Genomic DNA, 22,076 nt, shown 5'->3' with positions numbered 1-22,076 from the left:
AGCGGCGCACCCCCACGCACACACACTCTGCGCGCGCGCCCCGCCTCCAGGGACCGTCTGCCAACTGTTCGGCGTGAGAGGCGGAGCCGGGGAGGCGGCTCCCGGGGCGGGGCGGCAGCTACAGCGCGGATCAGCTGACCCGGTGAGTGAGGACTGACCCCAGAAGCCGGATCCTGGCGGCTGATTTCGACGTGGTGAGTTGATCTGGGAGCCGGGAGCCGAGAGCAAACCTGAAGCCTTGGGGGTCGGCACTCCTGGGGCTTTCTGCCACGTGTTTCCAACACCCTCGACCTTTCCCCTGAGCCCTCTTGCGGCTCCTGTTTCACCCTTCCGGCGCGAGATCCTGGGACGAGGCCCTGGACCGGGGATGGGTGGTCCTCAGGGGTTCATGTCCCTGCCGCCCCCACCCCAGGGCAACCAGTACGTCCTCTCAGACCGCCCTGGCCAGTGGTTGGGGCTTGGGTCTCCTTTTCAACTCCTGGTTCGGGCCGACGAGCCCCTTCACTTCTGACGGCTTTGTTTTCCTCGGGGCAGGCCTTTCTGGGATCGAGCCGCTGGTCCCAGCGACTGCCCTGTCATCCCCGCCAAATAGGAGACGCGCGCTGGGCTGAGTCACGAGGAGGGAGATGTTGCCGAGGACATGGAGGCTTGGTGTAGGTGATATCCTCAAGCCAGGATGCTCCTCCCCTCCATATCCTCCCCAGGTGTGCAGGAAAGTAGAGCCAGATTGTCGCCCCCCTCCCCTCCCACCAGTATCTAGGGCAGGTTTCCAAGTGTGTACCTGGGGAGTCTGGGGTGGATGGGGTTTGGAAGTGTGAGGACTTGGGCAGGGGCTGGGGGGAGAATGTCAGCAAGTCTTGTCCATTCAGCATTTGCTTACTGAAGGCTACTGTGTGCTAGGGACCCTGTGAGGGCTACAGGGAGAACAGAACAACAGACACTCGGGCTGTTAATTTTTGAGCTTTACTCCATGCCAGGCACCATTCTAAACATTCTAAACTTTGCCTAGGTTATCTCATTTAACTCTGTAATCAGCCTAGGAGGTGGGTACTTGCATTATTTCCCCATTTTACAGATTAGAAAGTGGAGGCTCAGTCACTTGTCCAGGAGCATAGTAGGTATCAGGTAGGTGAGTTCCAGGATGCCTTCTCCCAACTATATCAATCTTTCCCTCTCTCTCTTTCTTTGCTTTCTAAACCATTGTTGTGCAAGTGATGTGTCTAGGCCCTGAGAATAACAAGTTTACAGTCAGGGTGAGGGGAGAGGATTAATGGTTGCTGAGGACTGTGATAATTGTTCAGGTATGCGGATGAAGGGAGGTCAAGAGGTGGCAGGTTTTGTCCAGCAAGCTCTTGAAAGGCTTCTTTGAGAGGGTAATTTAGAACTGAACCATCGAAGGACACTCCAAGAGGAAGAGAAGCATGTTCCTGGAGGTCTGAAAATGCCTGAGGACCTAGGGACAAGGGGCAGGAGATGAGATTAGGAGGGCAATTCTTGAAGTACCTCGAGGCCTTGCCTCAAGGAATTTGTGCTGGATTCTATAAACAAAGGAGAAACATAGAAGCCTTATTTTAAGGTGGAGACTTGGTCAGCTTCAGTGGGCAGCTACGTCCCTGACTCAGTTTGGGATCTTGGAGAGAAGCTAGGGTTTGGCAGGAGATTCCGTCTCCAACCCAGCATTTCCCAGAGTATCGCTGCGTGCACCAGAATCAGCTGGGGGGCTTCTTCAACTCAGGATCCTTGAGTCCTAGCCCAGACACACTGATCCTGTAGTTTAGCATGTTCCCCTCCCCCTGCCACCTCGTGATTCCAAGGCTGTGGTCTTTGTCATCTCAAGGATGAGGTCAAGCTTTGATATAACCCTGGACATCCATCCACTCAGTGCTGTTAGACAAGGAGGTGGGGTTCTCAGAAGCTAGTCCTGGGGTTCAGGCTCCCCACTTGGGCCAGCTTCTACAAGTGAGGGGCCCTGTGCTCAACGGCCCTCAGAGGAAGTCCTCTCTGTTCAGGCTCAGGCTTGTCTCAAGTGTCCTGAGCCCCCAGCTACACTCTGGCGTTGTCCAAGGACAAGGGGCTGCCCAGTCAGTGCCCTGGGCCTATAAACCAAAGTACATTTCTCAAGACCCATCCTCCACAACTAGGCATGTGTCTGCCTTACTTCCTCTGTAACCTGGTAAAAAAGGGGTGAGAGACAGGCCTCAGGGCAGTTGAGATACTGGACTCTCATCCTGAAAACAGTTAACTGCCATTTCTTATGTCAGGCACTGGGCTAAGCACTTTATGTGGCTTTAACCTGCACAGCTCCAAGGAGTTAGTGTCATTATCCCCATTTTATGGACCGGCTCAGACAGATTAACTTACTTGTCCAAGGTCACTCAACCTTGTGGTCTGGCCTCAAGCAGCCTGGTCCAAGCACAAGCCTAAAATAAAATCCTCCCTCTAGACTGACGTGGTGGACATTAAGACATAAGAGTTTGCAAATGATTTTTTTTTTTTTAAATAACAACTGTCCAACACAAACTCTAGAGAATGTAGCTGTGCTCATCCATATAGGCCGAGGTGGGGAGAAAGCTCTGGGACCAGTGTTGAGGTTAAACCGACCTTACATTTGATTTCAAACAGAGTTAGGTTCACTGTCCTTGTCTAGTCATTTAACCTCTCTGAGCCTCAGTTCTTCCTTTGTAAAATGGGGACAGTATACCCCACCTTGCAGTAGAAATGTGAGGATGACAGTGTGCCAACATGAGATGATCTACAGTGGCATCTTCAAAATCTATAAGAGGAGGGTGGGGGAGGCAGTCTGGTTGAGGGGTGGCTGGGGAACAAAAGGACTTATTTTGAAATGGCCTTGGCACTGCAAAGGTACTGTTCTTACTGGGATTGCATGTTAGCATAGATGGTTTTGCAGGCACTGATGTCAAGGTATCAGGTAAACTGTCCCCATATCACTTGTGCTGATTGATGGTCATTGGGGTATGTCATTGTCTTAGTTATCTAGTGCTGCTGTAACAGAAATACCACAAGTGGATGGCTTTGACAATCAGAAATTTATTCCCTCACAATCTAGGAGGCTAGAAGTCTGATTTAGGGCACCAGCTCCAGGGGAAGGCTATCTGTCTCTGTTGGTTCTGGGGAAAGGTCCTTGTCATCAGTCTTCCCCTGGTCTAGGAGCTTCTCAGCACAGGGACCCTGGGTCCAAAGGACTCACTCCAGTCCCAGCATTTCTTTCTTGGTGGCATGAGGTCCCTCTCCTCTCTGTTGCTTTCCCTCTTTTATATCTCAGAAGAGATTGACTCAAGACACAACTTAATCCTGTAGATTGAGTCCTGCCTTATTAACATAACTGCCTCTAATCCTGCCTCATTAACATCATAGAGGTCAGGATTTACAACACACGGGGTAATCACATCAGATCACAAAATGGTGGGCAACCACACAATATTGGGAATCATGGTCTAGCCAAGTTGATACACATTTTTGGGGGACACAGTTCAATCCGTAACAGTCACCAAGACGCAAGCAGAGGCTTTTGGCCACCCTGTGCTGGGCCCTGGAGATACTGCAGGAAGCCAGACAGATAGCGATCGGGCCTCAGGTGCCTGTGTCCCCGCTTCCAGGGCCTGTCTGGTGCTAGTCACATTGGGCTGAGAGTCCAGAAGTTCCTGGAGAAGCAGCTGACTCGCTTTCTCTCCCCCATGATGCTCCCTGGTCTCTGCGACCTCAGCAGTTCCATGGGTCCAGCCAGGGTATTGCTTTACCAGGGGCCCAGACCGCCTGACAGCAAGACAAGACACGAAGGTGGCTGGAGAGAGTCCCAGTCGGCTGGGGAAACTCCCTCTGAGCACAGTGAGAAAAGGGGAAGCTGCTGTCTGGCTCTGGGGAAAGCTGGCAGGCATGCCCGACCACAGGAGGTTTTCACTCTTCCCAGGGACCTTGTTGCGGAGACAGAGGCAGGATGGCTCCGAGCAGGGGCTTGAGTCAGGGTCCTGGTTTGACTCCTGGTTCTGCCACTTTCTGGCTGGAGACAAGGAGAATATATTGGTAGCCTTCCTTCTTAGAGTTGATATGAGGACAAAATGCATGAACCCATGCAAGGTACTTAGCACAGAGCTGGCAAAGAACTAAGTAATCAGGGGTGGTGATTTTTATCACCTGATGGAGATGGCTTCAGCCCGGCCCGTTTGTCCCCCTTCTCTAGGTTCTTCACACAGGCAGCCCCCGTCCCGAGCACCAGGACAGGATTCTAGCTTGTCAGTGGTGAGAACAGGGCGGTGGCTCTGGACTCCTTGCTGTTAGGTGTCTCACATACCACGTGAGCTATTGCTTTGGTGGAGGATACAGCTAGAACAACCAGCTGCCCCAAGCATGGATCCCAGCCACCTGTGCAAGCCCGGGGACTTGCCTGGTCCTGATTCTCCACTGACCTGATTTGGCCAATGGCGATACCCTACTTAGAGGGAGTGTTAAATAAGCTAGTGTATGTAATGGGCCTGGCCTTAGCAGACCCACACAAAGCCATTTCCAATAACAAAAATTTGGAAACAACCTGAATGTTCCAAGAGTTATACAAAAGATGGCTCAGTTCTGTGTACTGTATTTATGAACCATTTAATCCTCACAGCAACCCTATGAGGAAAGCACTGTTATCGTTCTCATTTTAGAGCTGAAGGAACTGAGGCACAGAGATGGAGTCACCTGCCCAAAGTTGCAGTGTTAACATGTGGCGAAGCTGGGATTTGAGCATTCTCGTCCCTCGCCACAGGTTCCAGGGTGGCACAAATGGTTTGCTCTCGGGTTCAAACCCACCCAGCGGAACCATGGAGGAAAGGCCTGGCAATCTGCTTCCAAAAGGTCACCACCTTGAAAATCCCATGGAGCACAGTTCTACTCTGTAACACATGGAGTTGCCAAGAGTCAGAATTGACTTGACCGCAATGGGTTTGGTCTTTGTTTTGATCCCCAGCCACAGATCCAGCGATCTTCCTGCTCCTACTTGTGTGGTTGGCACGTTTGTTTGATCTCTTCCTGGAAGGCTGATTGTGGGGGAGGACTATGTCTTTATTCTCCTCTGGTCCAGGGGCTCTGTCAATCCTGGGTGACAGAGCTGGATGGGCTTCCACTGGGGGTCCATAAATAGGACCCAGACCTCCCAAGGCTGAAGGCCTCCTCTCTTCTTCCCCCTAGAGTCCTCACCTGCCTCAGTGAACCAGTGCCCTCCTTCCTGAGCAGCCATCCGGGCTGAGGGCCCTCCCTCCACAGCCATGGTCTGGAAGAAACTGGGCTCCGGCAACTTCTCCAGCTGCCCCAATGGCTCCCGCCAGTGGATATGGGACGTGTTTGGTGAATGTGCTGTGGACAGCTGGGATGAGGCCAGCGTGGGCCTAGGCCTGATCTCCATTCTCTGCTTTGCTGCATCCACTTTCCCGTGAGTAGCACCAGGGTGGCAGGACTAGGGCAGGGGGGTGGGGGTGGGGTGATGGCTCCAAGTACTGCACAGAGGAGGGGCTTCCTGGCTGACCCTGTGCCTCTCTAGAGTCAGGGATGTGTGGACTCCCCCCCGACCCACACTCATGGGCCTCCCACCCATCCAGGAGCCACCTGCACTGAACCCTACTATAGGCCAGGCCTTGTGCTGGGCCATGTTGCTACAGAGACAATAAGAACACTCGCTACTGTTACTGAGTGCCTACTATGTACTAGGCTCGGTGCTAAGCACTTGACGTGTTTTGACTTCATTTAATCCTCATAAAACCCTATGAGGTAGAAACTATTACTATCCTCATTTTATAGATGAGGAAGCTGAAACCCAGAGAGTTTTAAGTAACTTGCTTCAGGTTGCACAGCTCATAAGGGATTGGGTGGAAGGGGCTGGGATGCATCAAACATGGTCTCTGTTCTTGAGGCTTTGACAATCTGGTGGTGGAGACAGACAGTAAATATAAAATAGCATGGCCATCGCTGTGATGGGGGAACCGGGGCACAGTGAGTAACAGCACAGTGGTGGAGAGAGTGGGCCTTGCACTCAGACAGATGTGAGTTCCACAGTCAGCTCTGCCACCTACTAACTGCGACCTGGCCAAGTCACTTGGTGTGCTGTGCCTCAGTTTCCTTATCTGTAAGATGGGACTCTTGTTCCCTACCTCACTGCTGTGAGAACGGCATAAGGGAGTGTGTATAAGCAGCCAGCTCAGGGCCTTTACTTGCTACGTACACAATCCCGAGAGCTGTAGGTGGTGATATTGTCATTTCATTACATGCTCTGAGAGCACAGAAAAGGGGCGCCTAACTCAGTCTTGTGTGTAGGAGGGGATTTCAGTCAGAGAAGGGATCCGCAGAGGTGTCGTTCTTCAAGCTGAGACCTGTAGGACAGGTAAGTATTAGAGAAGTGAGAGCAAGGGGCAAGGGATGGGAGAGCATTCCAGGCAGAAGGAACAGCAGCTGCAAAGGCCTGCAGGTTCAAGAGAGGTGGGAAGGGCAGAGGGGTTTGTATGGCTGGACTGTGTGTGAAGGCCCGGTGGGTATGAGAGGGTCATTAAGGGCCCTATAATGAAAGGTTCTCCACTGTTAAAGAATTTGCTTGTTATCCTAAGGGAAGTAGGGGCCATGGAAGTGTTTAAGCAGGGGCTGGACTTTTTTTTTTTTTTTTTTAGTTTATTGAGATATAACTCACATACCATACAATTCATCCATTTAAAATGCACAATTCAGTGGTTTTTAGTTTGTTCACAGAGTTGTGCAACCATCATCACAATAAATTTTAGAATTTTTTGTCACCCTGAAAAGAAACCCCATGCCCAGTAACAGTCAACCCCCCACTTCTCATCCCCCCCACCCCAACTAGGCAGTCTGCTTTCTGTCTCTACATTTACCTGTTCTGGACATTTTACATAAATTGAATCATAGTGACCAGCTTCTTTTCTTAGCATAATATCTCCCAGGTTCATCTGGCATGTGTCAGTACTTCATTCCTTTTTTATGGCTGAACAGTATTCCATTGTGTAAATACAGTAGTCCCCCTTATCCATGGTTTCGCTTGCTACAGTTTTAGTTACCCGCAGTCAACTTCGGTCTGAAAATATTAAATGGAAAATTCCAGAAATAAACAATTCATAAGTTTAAATTGCCTGCCATTCTGAGTAGCATGATGAAATCTTGTGCCGTCCCGCTTCGCCCTTCCTGGGACGTGAATCATCCCTTTGTCCAGCGTATCCACGCTGTGTATGCTATCCATCTGTTAGTCACTTAGTAGCTGTCTCAGTTATCAGATCCACTGTTGTGGTATTGCAGTGCTTGCTTTCAGGTAACCCTTATTTTACTTAATAATGGCCCCAAAGCGCAAGAGTAGTGATGCTGACAATTCGGATGTGCCAAAGAGAAGCTGTAAAGTGCCTCCTTTAAGAGAAAAGGTCTAAGTTTTCGACTTAACGATATTTTGAGAGAGAGAAAGATCATATTCACATAACTTTTATTACGGTATATTGTTATAATTGTTCTATTTATTATTGTTAATTTCTCACTGTGCCCAATTTAGAAATTAAATTTTATCATAGGTATGTATGTGTAGGAAAGCACATAGTCTGTATGGGATTCAGTACTATCTGTGGTTTCAGGCATCCACTGGGGGTTTCGGAATGTATCCCCCACAGATAAGGGGGGACTACATTAAAACGATCGACTGCTAACCGAAAAGTTGGTGGTTTGAAACCACCGGAGGCTGTGCGGGAGAAAGATGTGGCAGTCTGCTTCCATAAAGGTTTACAGCCTTGGAAACTGTATGTTGTCACTATGAATTGGAATTGACTTGACGGCAGTGGGTTTGGGGTTTGTTTTTTTTTTAACTGTATGCCACATTTTGTTTATCCAGTCATCAGTTGATGGACATTTGGGTTGTTTCCACTTTTTGGCTATTATGACTAATTATGACTAATCCTGCTATGAACATTTATGTCCAGATTTTTTTTTTAATTTAATTTTGTTGTTGAGAAGATACACAGCAAAACATTCACCCATTTCTACATGTACAACTCAGGGACATTGATTACATTCTTTGTGTTTTACAACCATTCTCACCGTCTGTCTTAGGCTGGGTTCTCTAGAGAAGCAAAACCAGTGAAGCATGTACATATGTATGTATATATATCTGTAGAGAGAGATTTGTCTCAAGAAAATGGCTCATGCAGTTGCAGAGGCTGGAAAGTCCCAACTCTGTGGGTCAGGCGTCAGGCTGGAGGCCTCTCCTGACTCATGCATCTGCTAGGGCTGACGAACTCAAGATTGGCAGATAAGATGGCAGGCTGCTGGTTCACAGGCTGCAGAGGCTGACAAATCCAAGATCAGCAGGTAAGATGGCAGGCTCTTGGCTCAGGCTGCAGAGGCTGACAAATCCCAAAATCAGCAGGCATACAGCATGCCACTGGCTCAAGTCCCAAGAACCAGAGATCAGATGATGGCAAGCTAGATGCAGGATCCAGAGCAAGCAAGGATGCTTTGCCAAAATGTCTCTCTCTCTCTCTATATATATATATACAGGATGCAGGCCACACCCCCAAGAAAACTCCCCTGATGATTAATTGGCTGATCATACCAGATTACATCATGGAAGATGACTACATCATTACATAATTGCCAAACTATACCATTACATTAATTCTAACCGCTGAGAATCGTGGCCCAGCCAAGTTAACACACAACCTTAACCATCACACCCTCCTTTTCTGAGTTGTTCCTCCCTTATTAACATAAACTCACTGCCCTCTAAGGTTCCTATATAATCTTTTGAGTTGCTGTTGTCATTTTGATCCTGTATAGATCTTAAAAGAGCATAATGTTCAAGGCAGACATTTTTTACTAGTTAAGCTGAACTATTGTTCAAGTTTAAGAAGACTTCAGGGGATATTTTTGGTTTAAGATTTTAAGATTATCTCAAGGCAGTAGTTTCAGAGGTTCATCCAGCCCCCTTGTCTCTGCAAAGTCTGGAGTCCATGAGTATTTTAAATTCTGTTCTACATTTTCCCCCTTTTGATCAGATTCTTCTGTGAAATCTTTGATCAAAATGTTCGGTAATGGTAGCTGGAAACCATCCGGTTCTTCTGGTTCATGGCAAAGGAGGTGGCTGTTTATGGAGGCAGTTAGCCACATATTCCATATCCTCCTCCTGTTCCTGATCATGTCCAGATTTTTACATGGACATATGTTTTTACTTCTTTTGGGTGTATACCTAGGAGTGGAATTGCTGCATCATATCATAACTCAGTGTTTAGCCTTTTGAGGAACTGCCAAAGTGGCTGTACCATTTTACACTCTCACCAGCAGTGTATGAGGGTTCCAATTTCTCCAAATTCTCATCAACATTTATTATCTCTCTTTTTTATTATAACCATCCCAGTTATAACCATCATTATGGTTTTGAATTTCATTTCCCTGATGGATAATGATGTTGAACATCTTTTCATGTGCTTATTAGCTCTTTGAACATTGAATATTATAATGTTCGAATCCTTTGCTCATTTTTCAGTTGGATTATTTGTCTTTTTATTGTTGAATTGTAAGAGTTCTTTAGATACAATTCCAGATAAAATTTTCTCATCTCCTATGTGATTTACAAATATTTTCTCTTATTCTGTGAGTTGTCTTTTCACTTTCTTGATGGTGTCCTTTGAAGCACAAAAGTTTTAAATTTTGATGCTATCTAATTTATTCATTTTTTTAATGTAGCGTTGTGCTTTCGGTTTCATATCTAAGAAACTACAGTCATGCATCAGTTAACAACCACGATACTTTCAGTGAATTAGAATGTTGCGTGATTTGGATGTTGTGCAAACAGTACACTATATATTTAGCAAAGCTTTATGGGATACGTTTTGTTTCACTTCCAGATCAATACTTTCCCTTTGCCTCTTGCTGCTACTATCACTAGCGCTGGTTTTGCAGTATTTGGGAGCCATAATGCACTTCACGTTAATATTTTTGAAAGAAAATTAGAGAGAGAATGTCACAACACTCAGGAGACATGCGATATGTGAGATTGGATGTTGCTGCCTATGAGTCAAAGCATACATTGTTATACAGTAAACTTTTTATTTGTAAGTAGGGGAAGTTCACATTAAAATAATAATAGAAAGTACAGTACAGTATATGCATAAGCTAGTAACACAGGTGTTTATTATGACTATTAAGACATATGAACAAAAAATTTCAAAGACTAGCTTGAGAAGACAAAGTAAAATATTATAATGAAATATGCAAAGATCTGGGGTTAGAAAACCAAAAAGGAAGAATGTGCTCAGCATTTCCCAAGCTGAAAGAACTGAAGGAAAAATTCAGTTACAATATTGAAGGATTCTATGGGCAAAAAATTGACCGACGTAGGAAGCATCAAAAGAAGATGGAAGGAATACACAGAGTCGCTGTACCAAAAAGAAGTGGTCAACCTTCAGCCATTTCAGGAGGTAGCATATAAACAACAATCAGTGGTACTAATGGAAGAAGCCCAAGCTGCACTGAAGGCATTGGCGAAAAACAAAGCTCCAAGAATTGGCAGAATACCAATTGAGATGTTTCAACAAACTGATGCAGCTCTGGAAGTGCTCACTCATCTATACCAAGAAATTTGGAAGACAGCTACCTGGCCATCTGACTGGAAGAGATCCATATTTGTGCCCATTCCAAAGAAGGGTGATACAACAGAATGCGGAAATTATCAAATAATGTCATCAATAGCACATACAAGTAAAATTTTACTGAAGATAATTAAAAAACAGTCATAGCAGTAAATTGACAGGCAACTTACAGAAATTCAAGAAGAGTAAGTGGAAGAGTACATGGAATGAGGGATATCATTGCTGATGTCAGATGGATCTTGTCTGAAAGCAGAGAATACCAGAAAAATGTTTACCTGTGTTTTATTGACTCTGCAAAGACATCCAACTGTGTGGATCATAACAAATTATGGATAACATTGTGAAGAGTGGGAATTACAGAACACTTAATTGTGCTCGTGAGGAAACTACATAGACCAAGAGGCTGTTGTTTGAACAGAACAAGGGTATACTGTGTGGTTTAAAGTCAGGAAAGGCGTGCGTCAGGACTGTATCCTTTCACCGTGTTTATTCAGTCTGCCTGCTGAGCAAATAACCCGAAAAGCTGGGCTATCTGAAGAAGAACGGGGCATCAGGATTGGAGGAATACTCATTAACAACTTGCAATATGCAGATAACACAACCTAGCTTGCTGAAAGCGAAGAGGACTTTCGCGTTTACTGATGGAGATCAAAGAATATAGCCTTCAGTATGGATTATGCCTCCACATAAAGAAAACAAAAATTCTCACAACTGGATCAATAAGCAACATCATGATAAACAGAGAAAAGATTAAAGTTGTCAAGGATTTCATTTTACTTGCATCCACAATCAACGCCCGTGGAAGCAGTGATCAGAAATTAAGCAACATATTGCATTGAGCAAATCTGCTGCAAAGACCTCTTTAAAGTGTTTGAAAGCAAAGATGTCACCTTGAGGACTGAGGTGTGACTGACCCAAGCCATGGTATTTTCAATGGCCTCATGTGCATGCAAAAGCTGGACAGCGAATAAGGAAGACTGAAGAAGAACTAATGCCTTTGCATTATGGTGTTGGCGAAGAGTACTGAATATACCATAGACTGCCAGAAGAAAGAACAAATCTGTCTTTGAAGAATTACAGCCAGAATGCTCCTTAGAAGGGAGCATTTGTCTCATGTACTTTGGACATGTTATGAGAAGCGACCAGTCCCTGGAGAAGGACATCATGCTTGATAGAGGGTCAACAAAAGAGAGGAAGACCCTCAACAGATGGATTGTCACAGTGGCTGCAACAATGGGCTCAAGGATAGCAACGATTGTGAAGCTGGTGCAGGACGGGGCACTGTTTCGTTCTGTTGTACATAGGGTTGCCGTGAGTTGGAACCAACTCGATGGCGCCTAACAACAACAGTCAAAGCATATGTGGTATAGGTTGTATTTGTACTGTACTATTATATCCCTGACGGCACAATTGCTCTGTATACAGGAGACATGAGATACACATGTTGCATGCGGGAGGTTGTTATGTCCATTACATCCCGTTCTTCAATCAAGAGTTCTGAACTCTATTCTAACCTTGTGGGACCATGGACGTATATGTGGTTGGACGTTGCCCGAACGGATGTTATGTTGTCCATGACTGTATTGCCTAACCTAAGTCAGGAAGATTTATGCCTATGTTTTCTTAAGAGTTTTAGCTTTTACATTTAGATCTTTGATCCATTTTGAATTAATTTTTATATATGGAGTGAGGTAGGGATCCCACTTCATTTTTTTGCATGTGAATATCCCCTTGTCAAAGCACTATTTATTGAAAATATTATTTTTCCCCTATTGAATTGTCTTGGCACTCTTGCTGGGGACATGATATTTTTACTGAATACCTTGTTCTAGGTACTCTGTTAGGTGTGGCACAAGTAAGCAAAATAGATCTCATCCTAGCCTTGCAGAGCTTCCATTCTGGTACCCTTTAAAAGCATTCTGGGAGTCACAGGGAAGAAGGTCTGGAGAGACAGAGAGAGTGACAGGTTGCAGGGAGCCCACCTCAGGGGCTGTGGAAGTCATCCAGTGTGCAATATTTGGGGGGTTGGGCGGTGTTGGACAGATGCTTAGGAGGTAGATTGGATAGGTTTGGGTGACTGATGGAGGTGAGGGAGACTCCCTTTCCTGGGCTGAGAACTTCCCTAGAGCTACCAGAGGAGCTGTCCAAGGCTTCCCTTCCTGCGTGGTACGGCATGAGCCCTGCCCTGGCCTGGCTGATTAGCTGGTGAGGGGGGTCTGAGGTCTGGAAGAGAGCACCAAGTAATCCAGAAAGGGTGGTCACCTTTCTGTTCCTCCTCCCCAGAACTCAACCTTTCCTGGGTGTGACAAAATCACTTTCCAGCAGTTAATGGGAGACAAGTCTAGGGCCTAGGGCAAAGAAATTCCTAAAAGAATGCAGTGGCATCTGTCTACCTGTTCTCATTCGGTAAACATTTATTAGGGCCTTCTCACTGCCAGGGCTCTGTTAGGCCCCATCCCTGCCCTCAGGACACTTGATTCCAGGAGGGACGAGGATGAGAGTGTTACAAAGGAGGAAAGAGAGGTTGCTGGCAGAGCTCCAAAGGTCCCAGGAGGAACCGATACTTCTGAATGATGCAGTGGAGGTATCTGGGCTGAAGGAGGAGGGGTGTGGGGCATCCGGAGATGAAGCGCTCAGAGGAGGAAGAGAAAGCAACCCTGTGGGCTGCTAGGCGACAAGTGGGGCATGGGGGCTGGACAGAGAGGCCAGGGTGAGGCCGAACCTCCTTATAAGGAGGCTGTGGGTCCTTGTGGAGGAGCAGCAGTAGGCTCTGAAAGTTTTTGGCACAACTGAGGTTTTAGAAAGATCCCTGGGAGGGAGAACGAATCTGAGGAGAACAAGATTTGGTTAGGAAACAGAGAGGTGGGTGTATTGGAAGCTAGATCCCAGGGCTAAGCAGGAGATGGAGATAGAAGGATCGGCTGTTGGGAGGACTAGGGCCGGTGCCCACCTTTCTTAATGTCTGGCTTAGGTGATGGGTGGGATGAAATGCCATTTAGTTCCTTTTTTAAAAAAAAAAAAGAAATACATGCAGATGGTTAAACAGAAATGTAAACAATTAATGGCAATGTGTGTAGTGACTAAGAGCAAGACTGGAGCCTGAGGGCTTGGCCTTGAATCCTGGCTCCAACACTTCCGAGCAGTGTGACGTATCTTCTTCAGTCCCTAATGAGAGCGATCATCATAATAGACTTGACCTCATGCAGTGGGGAGGTTAACTAAACGCATTGATACACGTGAAGGGCTCAGAACTGTGACATGCCACCATCAGCACTGGGCTCATGCTGAGTTTTGGCCTTGTACCTGCAGCTGGCCAAAGGTCCAGAGACAGGGGACTAGCACCAAGGATCTTTGGGGAAAACAACCAAGGGTGCAGGAGTCCCTGATTTGCATGGAGAGAGCTACAGGAGCCACAGCCCTGCCCTTCTCCATTGCCCTTTGAAGATAATCAGGCTGTGGTTTGGCCTGTCTTATCAGCCACCCTTGGAGATAGGGCAGTGCTCAGGCCTTGGGTCCACCACTGCCATTGCCATCATCCTTCTTTTTTCCCCTATGAAGCGGTTCTCAGGCCATGGCACAGAAACTTCAGGACCTTATAAAAAATCCAAGTCCCTACTGGTAGACCCCAGGGTGCTGTAGGAGAACATGAGTAATGCTGTGGATCTCTCTGGAAAGGTGCACATCTGTAGCGCTGCCAGGTTGTAAGGGATTCCCCCTGGTAAAAGTCCTCCAAAGGGAAAGAAAGGCCCAGAAGGATTGGCTCCCAGCCACCATCCATCCACTGCCCCCTGCTCTTCTGTTCTGCAGACACCTGGGGCGTGTTCATCCGCCAACTCCCCACACTCTCATTCATGCATTGACCCTCTAAGCCCCTTCACAACCCTCTGAGCACGGTGTCTCCCCCTCTTCCACAGCCAGTACATCAAGGCCTGCAGGGCAGGCAACATGGACCAGGCCCTGTCCCTGTGGTTCCTGCTGGGCTGGCTCGGCGGAGACTCCTGCAACCTCATCGGCTCATTCCTCGCCAACCAGCTGCCCTTGCAGGTAGGCCTGGCCCCAGGCAGGGTGGGGTTGCCAAGGACAGCCATGGCAGAGGCTGGGCAGGTGGGGCTGGGGATGCTGGCAGGAGGTGAGGCTGGGGCCCACTGGCAAGTCGATCTCCAGAATCATGACCCATCATTCTATCTTGTGAGGCATCCATACCATAGAGTCCTTTGCCCTGCCATGCTGTCATTGCCCTTCACTGGGCCCGTCTGCAAAATGAGCACATCCACCAGGCTCTCTTCCACCTCTAATGAGCTGTGATCCTGACTGAGCTCTTAGGACAGCCTGAGGCCCTGGGGCAGGAAAGGCGCTTCCTGAGGGCAGCCCAGGAGCCATGAGCTCCTGTGGCCAGGCCCACTGGGAATCCATGCCCTTCCCATTGGGTCTTAATTGCTGTTTTATCAGGCCAAGCCAGAGCCATCACTTAACCTGGGGTGCTGCTTTGTCCTGACTATTAACATTTGCCACCATTTCCTCAGCACCTGACTTTGATGGCCCTTTGCCTGCCTAATCTCTAATTCTGCCAAGTAGGAACTGTGATCCCCTCTTTTCCAAATCAGGAAACGGAGGCTTAGAGTGGTAGAGTGACTTCCCCGGGGCCACCCAGCTGGGAAGTGGTAGAGCTAACATGCAGGCTACCGGCTTCCTTTGCAGACTTACACGGCAGTGTATTACGTCATGGCGGACCTGCTGATGCTGATGTTGTACTTTCATTACAAGTACAAGAAGCGCGCCTCCCTGTGTGAGTTCGGGTGACCCTTCTGGGTCAGGTGCGCTGCTGGCAGCTGGGAGGGTCAGGAAGAAGCAGGTTTCCTGCTGCCAGGTGATAAACCAGACTGCAGAACAGTGACTTCCTCAGGCCTTATCTAAAAACGTGAGCCTGACTGACCAAGATCGAAGGCAGTGAGCACACCCTGGGCCTGAGCACAGGGAAGCTCCATCACTCAAATACTCATTCAACAAGCACAGCCTAATTAGCTCCTCCTTGGTGGCCCACCCTGGTCTTGGGGCTGGAGAAACAAGGACCAGTCACCCAGGCCCTCTCTGCCCTTGAGGATTTAGAAGGGAAAGAGACAAGATCAAATTGAGGACTGCATAAGATGCAGTGGGGGCACTTAGGGGGAGAACTGGGTGTCAACTGGCATTTCTGCTTTTGATAATCGCCCTCCTGCCCTCACTGTTTCAGCTTTACATCCCTAGCAAATCAGTACTGTTATGATACCCATGCTAAAGATGAGGATTGAATGCTCAGAGAAGTTAGGTCACTTGGTGAAAGTCACACAGCGACTGAGGGCCAAGCCCAGGGCTCAGATCCCAGGTGGTGTCTGCCACCCCTTAGATGACTAACATCAGCTTCCCCTCGCCTCCTGTCCAGTGTCTGCCCCCATCAATGCTGCACTCTTGCTTATCTTGGGGACAGCGTTTTCCACCCCGCTGCTGAGCAGGCCTGATCCTGTGGCCACCCCAAGGGAGGTCTTCCGGGGGCGGACACTCCTGTCTGTGGAACCAGGCAATAAGGTGAGAAGTGGGGATATGACGGTAGAGTTGGGGGATGAGGAGGGCTCTTCCCAAGGGTCTCCCCTGCATGGCCACAGGGGTGTTACGCAAAGTAGGGGGAGGATAACCCCCCCAGGAGGGAGCTTGGGGATTTCTCCCTGTACCTCCGTTCCCTACTTGGCCCTGACCACCTCTTTCCACCCCCTCAGCCCTTCACCCAGCAGGAAATCATTGGCTTTGTCATCGGCTCTGTCTCCAGCGTGCTGTACCTACTCTCCCGGCTGCCTCAGATCCACACCAACGTGAGCCTTGAGCGGGAGCTGGGGGGCAGCAAGTGGGAGAAGAGCTGGCTCGGGTTAAGGATGTAGCATGGTATGGGAATTTTCATTCAGAAGATCTTGGTCCACACTCACTGTTGGCTTGGGCAAGTCAGTCCACCTTTCCAAGCCTCAGTTTCTGCCTCTGGAAAATGGGCATAATGATGCCTGTCATGGAGGGGTATGTGTGACTCTGTGTCTGGCGTAGGTGGGATGTCCGGTGAGAGCAAGGAGCTGAGCTCAATGGCCTGAGGGGGCGTAGGGGGTGGGGCACTCAGGAACAGGGAGGATTGCTGAGCAAGGAGAATGCTTGGGGCTGGAGAGCAGGGCACGGTGGATTAGCAGCTGTGTCTCCTGCAGCCTGGGAGAGGTGGTTGGAGTGGAGACAAGGGTCAGGCCCTGGAAGGGGCTGGTCTGTGTGCCAGACCTGTTGGGGACTGGGCGCACAGTGGAAAGTCAGCTTGGAGCATGCACAGTGTGGTGGGGCAGACAGACACAGGAGTTACAATCCAGAGTGACAAGAGCCCTGTTTGAGGTCTCCGACCCCACCCTCCTCACCTCCAGTTCCTGCGGAAGTCGACCCAGGGGATCTCCTACTCGCTATTCGCGCTGGTGATACTGGGGAACGCGTTGTACGGGCTGAGCGTGCTGCTCAAAAACCCCGAGGTGGGCCAGAGTGAGGGCAGCTACCTGCTGCACCACCTGCCCTGGCTCGTGGGCAGCCTAGGCGTGCTGCTGCTCGACAGCATTGTATCCTTCCAGGGGTGTGGGACAGGCAGGTGGGCATAGGGGGCAGCCTTCTCCCAGCACCCAGCTTCAGCATTCACTCGCTCATTCATTCATTCATTGGTGTGCCAGCCACCCTGCTAGGCACCGGGGTCCAGTGGTGAGCAAGAACAGAATGGCCCTTGCCCTCTGGAAGCTTATAGCACAGGGAGGAGGCAGACATGGCACACACATAATTATCCATTACTTCATTGCAGTGATGTGAAGTACTGTAGAGAAAAACTGCAGCAAGTGTGTATAACCAGGAGGCTGTCCAGGGTTAGAGGATTAGCAAAGGCCTCATGAATGACATTTAAGCTGTGGCCTGAAGGAAGAAAAGCAGTTAGGCAAAGGCAAGGAAGGAGTGTTCGAGGCATGGTTTGTGCAAAGGCCCTGAGGAACGGAGAGAACCCAGCCCATCCAGACCATGGAAATGAAAGCTGGAATGTGGAGACACACGAGGGTTACAAACACCTGGGTTCAAACCCTGGCTCCACCACTTCACACCCACCCTCTGCGACACAGGGCACACCAAGAGCTTCGTCTGCCTGGAGCAGTCACTGGTCTCACAAGGAGTGAGGCGATTCCATACGATAAGGAATCTGAAACACTCAGCGTGCAGCCCGGCACACAGCACGTGCTCAGTAAATGTTTGTTTGCCAAGTGACTGGACAAGGACATTATTCGGATCTCTTTGGGGATAGACTTGGTCCTTGTTTCAACCTTTGCAGAGTACATGCCGAGTGCAATCAGGGATACAAAAACAGTTTAAGCCCTAGTGCCCCCAAGTGGTCCCAGCTACTTGGTGAAACCTCCAGCTGCCGGGGGCTGAGAGGAGGGCAAGATCCTGGGTTTAGGGGGCTGGGGAGGCCACCCGTGGGAGGAAGAGCTCAGCACTTTGTGGAAGATGAGCAGAGCTGGCTAAGGGTTGAGGAGTGGGGAAGGCGTTCTAAGTGGAGGGTGCAGCGGGGCAAAGGCGGGGAGCTGGTTACTGACCCTTCCCACCTGCCAGGCTGCGGTGGTTGGGGGGAGACAAGCAGCCCCACTGGAGCTACAGGCACCCCAGGGACAGGCCCAACAACCCAGTCTACTCGGTTTGCCTTGACGTCCCCCCAGATCTCTGTGCAGTTCCTCATCTACAGGAACGCTGCTGCCGTGTTCTCAGAGACTGAGCCCCTCCTCCCCAGCTGACCAGGGCCCACGCTGAGCCCAGGATGACAGGGACCTCCAGATGCCACATCCAGGAAGGGAGTGAGGGGTGGCCCAGGACGGTGCTGCTGACCTTGTACTGGGCCGTGGAGGAGGCCGGTGGGAGGCCAACAGCGTGGGCCCAGCCGCCTACCCCCACACTTCCGAAACCTCTCAGGGCTACTGACTGCCTCTTCTCAGGAGCAAGCCGGTCGCAAGGCCCAGCCACCACCTTGGAAGTCTGCCCCTGGGAACCTCGTGGGAGAGGCTGCAGCTGGGACCCAGAAGACAGTGTGGTGGCCCCTCTGGCTCACCTGCTTCATTCTGTCTGCTAACCCCCCGGAGGGCGGGCAAAGCTGCAGCCTGGTGGACCCAGGACCGTCCTGCTGACTCCAGACATCCTAGTAAATGGAACCTCCCAGTGAGGCCCGTTTCTGTTGCTCCTTCTGTTTGAGGCTGTTGGGGAAACTGCAGTGGATGGGGATCTGGCCCCACATTCTAAGTCCCGGGAGGAGTCCCAGGGTCAGCATGTGGGAGAGCCCAGCAGGAGAGGCCACGTCTCCTGCCAGCCCCGGCCCAGCCTCCAGGGGCCTTTGTTTTCTTCAGCTGCTTCTCTGTGTACCCAGTGGTGGGGACACGGCAGTAGGAACGGCACTCCAACAAGGTCCTTACCTCTCGGCATGCAGGAGGAAGGAAAATAGCAGATCCTGGTTCTGCACCTTAACTTTTGGGCCTCGCTTACCTCATCTTTGAAACAGGGATGATGATATTACCGCTTCAAAGGTCCTTCTAAGGATTAAATGTTATTGTTAGCTGCCGTAGAGTTGGCACCTGATTCATGGTGACCCCATGTACAGTGGAACAAAACACTGCCCTGTCCTGGACCACCCCCATGATTATGGATCAGACCATTGTGATCCATAGGATTTTCACTGGCTGATTTTCAGAAATAGGTCACCAGGCCTTTCTTCCTAGTCCATGTTAGTCTGAAAGCTCTGCGAAAACCTGTTAAGCATCATAGCAACACGCAAGCCTGACAGATGGGTGGTGGCTGCAGAGGTGCATTGGCTAGGAATTGAACCCAGGTCTCCTACATGGGAGGCGAGAATTTTTTTTTTTTTTAATTTTTTTTATTGTACTTTAGGTGAAAGTTTACAGAACAAATAGTTTCTCATTAAACAGTTAATACACATATTGTTTTATGACACTGGTTAACAACCCCACGACACGTCAACACTCTCCCTTCTCCACCTTGGGTTCCCTATTACCAGCTTTGCTGTCCCTTCCTGCCTTCTAGCCCTTGTCCCTGGGCTGTTGTGCCCCATTAGTCTTGTTTTGTTTTATGGGGCTGTTTAATCTATGGCTGAAGGGTAAACCTCGGGAGTGACTTCATTACTGAGCTGAAAAGGTAGCCAGGGGCCATATTCTCAGGGTTTCTCCAGTCTCTGTCAGGCCAGTAAGTCTGGGTCTTTTTTTGTGAGTTACAATTTTGTTCTACATTTTTCTCTAGCTCTGTCCGGGACCCTCTGTTGTGATCCCTGTCAGAGCAGTCGGTGGTAGCCGGGCCCCATCATCTAGTTGTACTGGACTCAGTCTGGCGGAGGCCGTCGTAGTTGTGGTCCATTAGTCCTCTGGACTAATCTTTTCCTTGTATCTTGTTTTCTTCATTCTCCCTTGCTCCAAGTGGGATGGGACCAACTGATATATCTTAGATGGCTGCTCACAGGCTTTTAAGACCCCAGATGCTACTCACCAAGGTAGAATGTAGAACATTTTCTTAGTAAACTATGTTATGCCAGTTGAGCTAGATGTTCCCTGAGACCGTGCACCCCACAGCCCTCCTGCCCAGTATTCGGTCCCTCAGGGAGTTTAGATGTGTCTATGGAACTTCCACGACCTTGCCTTGTACAGGTTGTGCTGGCTTCCCCAGTATTGTGTACTGTCTTACCCTTCACCAAAGTTATCACTTACCTATTGTCTATTTAATATTTCCCCCCCTCTACCCCTCCCATCCCTCGTAACCATCAAAGATTGTTTCTTTTTGTGTGTAAACCTTTTCATGAGTTTTTACAGTAGAGGTCTCATACACTATTTGTCCTTTTGTGATTGACTTACTCAGCATAATGTCCTCCAGATTCATCCGTGTTCTTAGATGCTTTGCATATTCATCATTTTTTTTTATCGTGGCATAGTACTCCATTGTGTGTATGTACTATAGTTTGTTTATCCATTCATCTGCTGATGGGCATCTAGGTTGTTTTCATCTTTTTGCTATTGTGAACAACGCTGCAACGAACATGGGTGTGCATATGTCTATTCGTGTGATGGCTCTTACTTCTCTAGCATATATTCCTAGGAGTGGGATGGCTGGATCGTATGGTATTTTTATTTCTGGCTTTCTAAGGAAGTACCAGATCGTTTTCCAAAATGGTTGTATCATTTTACATTCCCACCAGCAGTGCATAAGAGTTCTGATCTCCTCACAGCCTCTCCCAACATTTGTTATTTCCAGTTTTTTTTTGATTCGTGCCAGTAATGCCGGGGTGAGATGGTATCTCATTGTGGTTTTGATTTGCATTTCTCTAATGGCTAGTGATCGCGAGCGTTTCCTCATGTGTGCCCCTTGAATGTCTTCTTTGGTGAGTGTCTGTTCATTTCCTTTGCCCATTTTTAAATTTTTGTTGTGAAGGTGCTGGATTTTCTTGTAGATTTTAGAGATTAGACCTGTGTCTGACTTTTAACGTCCGAAAATTTTTTCCCAGTCTGTAGGTTCTCTTTTTACTTCTTTGGTGAAGTCTTTTCATGAGCATAAGTGTTTAATTTTTAGAAGATCCCAGTTATCTAGCTTATCTTCTGGAGTTTTTGTGTGTTGTTGGTTATGGTTTGTATCCTGTTAATGCCGTATATTTGGGCCTGTGGTGTTGATCCGATTTTTTCTTCTATGAACTTTATAGTTTTTGGCTTTATATTTAGGTCTTTGATCCATTTTGCATTAGTTTTTGTATATGGTGTGAGGTATGGGTCCTGTCATTTTTTTGCAGATGGACATCCAGTTTTGCCAGCACCATTTGTTAAAAAGACTGTTCCCCATTTGATGGACTTTGGGCCCTTGTTGAAAATCAGGTGACCGTAGGTGGATGAGTTTACATCTGGGTTCTTAATTCTGTTCCGTTGGTCAGTGTATCTGTCATTGTACTAGTACCAGGCTGTTTTGACTACCATAGCTGTATAGTAGGTTCTGAGGTCAGGTAGTGTGAATCCTCCTACTTTATTCTTCTTCTTCAATAGTGCTTTACTTATGGGGGCTTCTTCCCTTTCCATATAGTTAATGATTAGTTTTTCCATCTCTTTGTTGGTATTTGGACCAGGATTGCATTGTATTTATAAATTGCTTTGGGTAGAATTGTCATTTTCACAGTGTTGAGTCTACCTATCTATAAGCATGGTATGTTTTTCCATTTATGTAGATCTCTTTTGGTTTCATGCAGTAGTGTTTTGTAGTTTTCTTTGTACAGGTCTTTTACATCCCTGGTTAGATTTGTTCCTAAGTATTTTATCTTTTTAGGGGCTATTATAAATGATGTTGTTTTCCTGATTTCCTTTTCATCATTCTCTTTATTGGTGTATAGGAATCCAACTGATTTTT

The 22,076-nt window shown here is 48.3% G+C and overlaps 1 protein-coding gene across 1 annotated transcript; it reads left to right on the top strand.

Annotated features, from left to right (window-relative positions):
- Window positions 1-70: 70 nt before the first annotated feature.
- SLC66A1 (solute carrier family 66 member 1) lies at window positions 71-18,702 on the top strand. Its single transcript, XM_004377187.2, has 8 exons — window positions 71-194; window positions 5,185-5,425; window positions 14,534-14,663; window positions 15,318-15,405; window positions 16,039-16,181; window positions 16,370-16,462; window positions 17,042-17,227; window positions 18,359-18,702. The coding sequence occupies exons 2-8, from the start codon at window positions 5,262-5,264 to the stop codon at window positions 18,431-18,433; spliced, it is 879 nt and encodes a 292-aa protein (XP_004377244.1). The 5' UTR covers window positions 71-194; window positions 5,185-5,261; the 3' UTR covers window positions 18,434-18,702.
- The last annotated feature ends 3,374 nt before the right edge of the window (window positions 18,703-22,076 follow it).

The sequence above is a fragment of the Trichechus manatus genome, unplaced genomic scaffold, assembly GCF_000243295.1.
Source record: "Trichechus manatus latirostris isolate Lorelei unplaced genomic scaffold, TriManLat1.0 scaffold00048, whole genome shotgun sequence".
Classification (NCBI taxonomy): Eukaryota; Metazoa; Chordata; class Mammalia; order Sirenia; family Trichechidae; genus Trichechus; species Trichechus manatus.
Note: the sequence above shows the minus strand (reverse complement) of the source record. Positions and strands in the feature narration are given on the sequence as shown.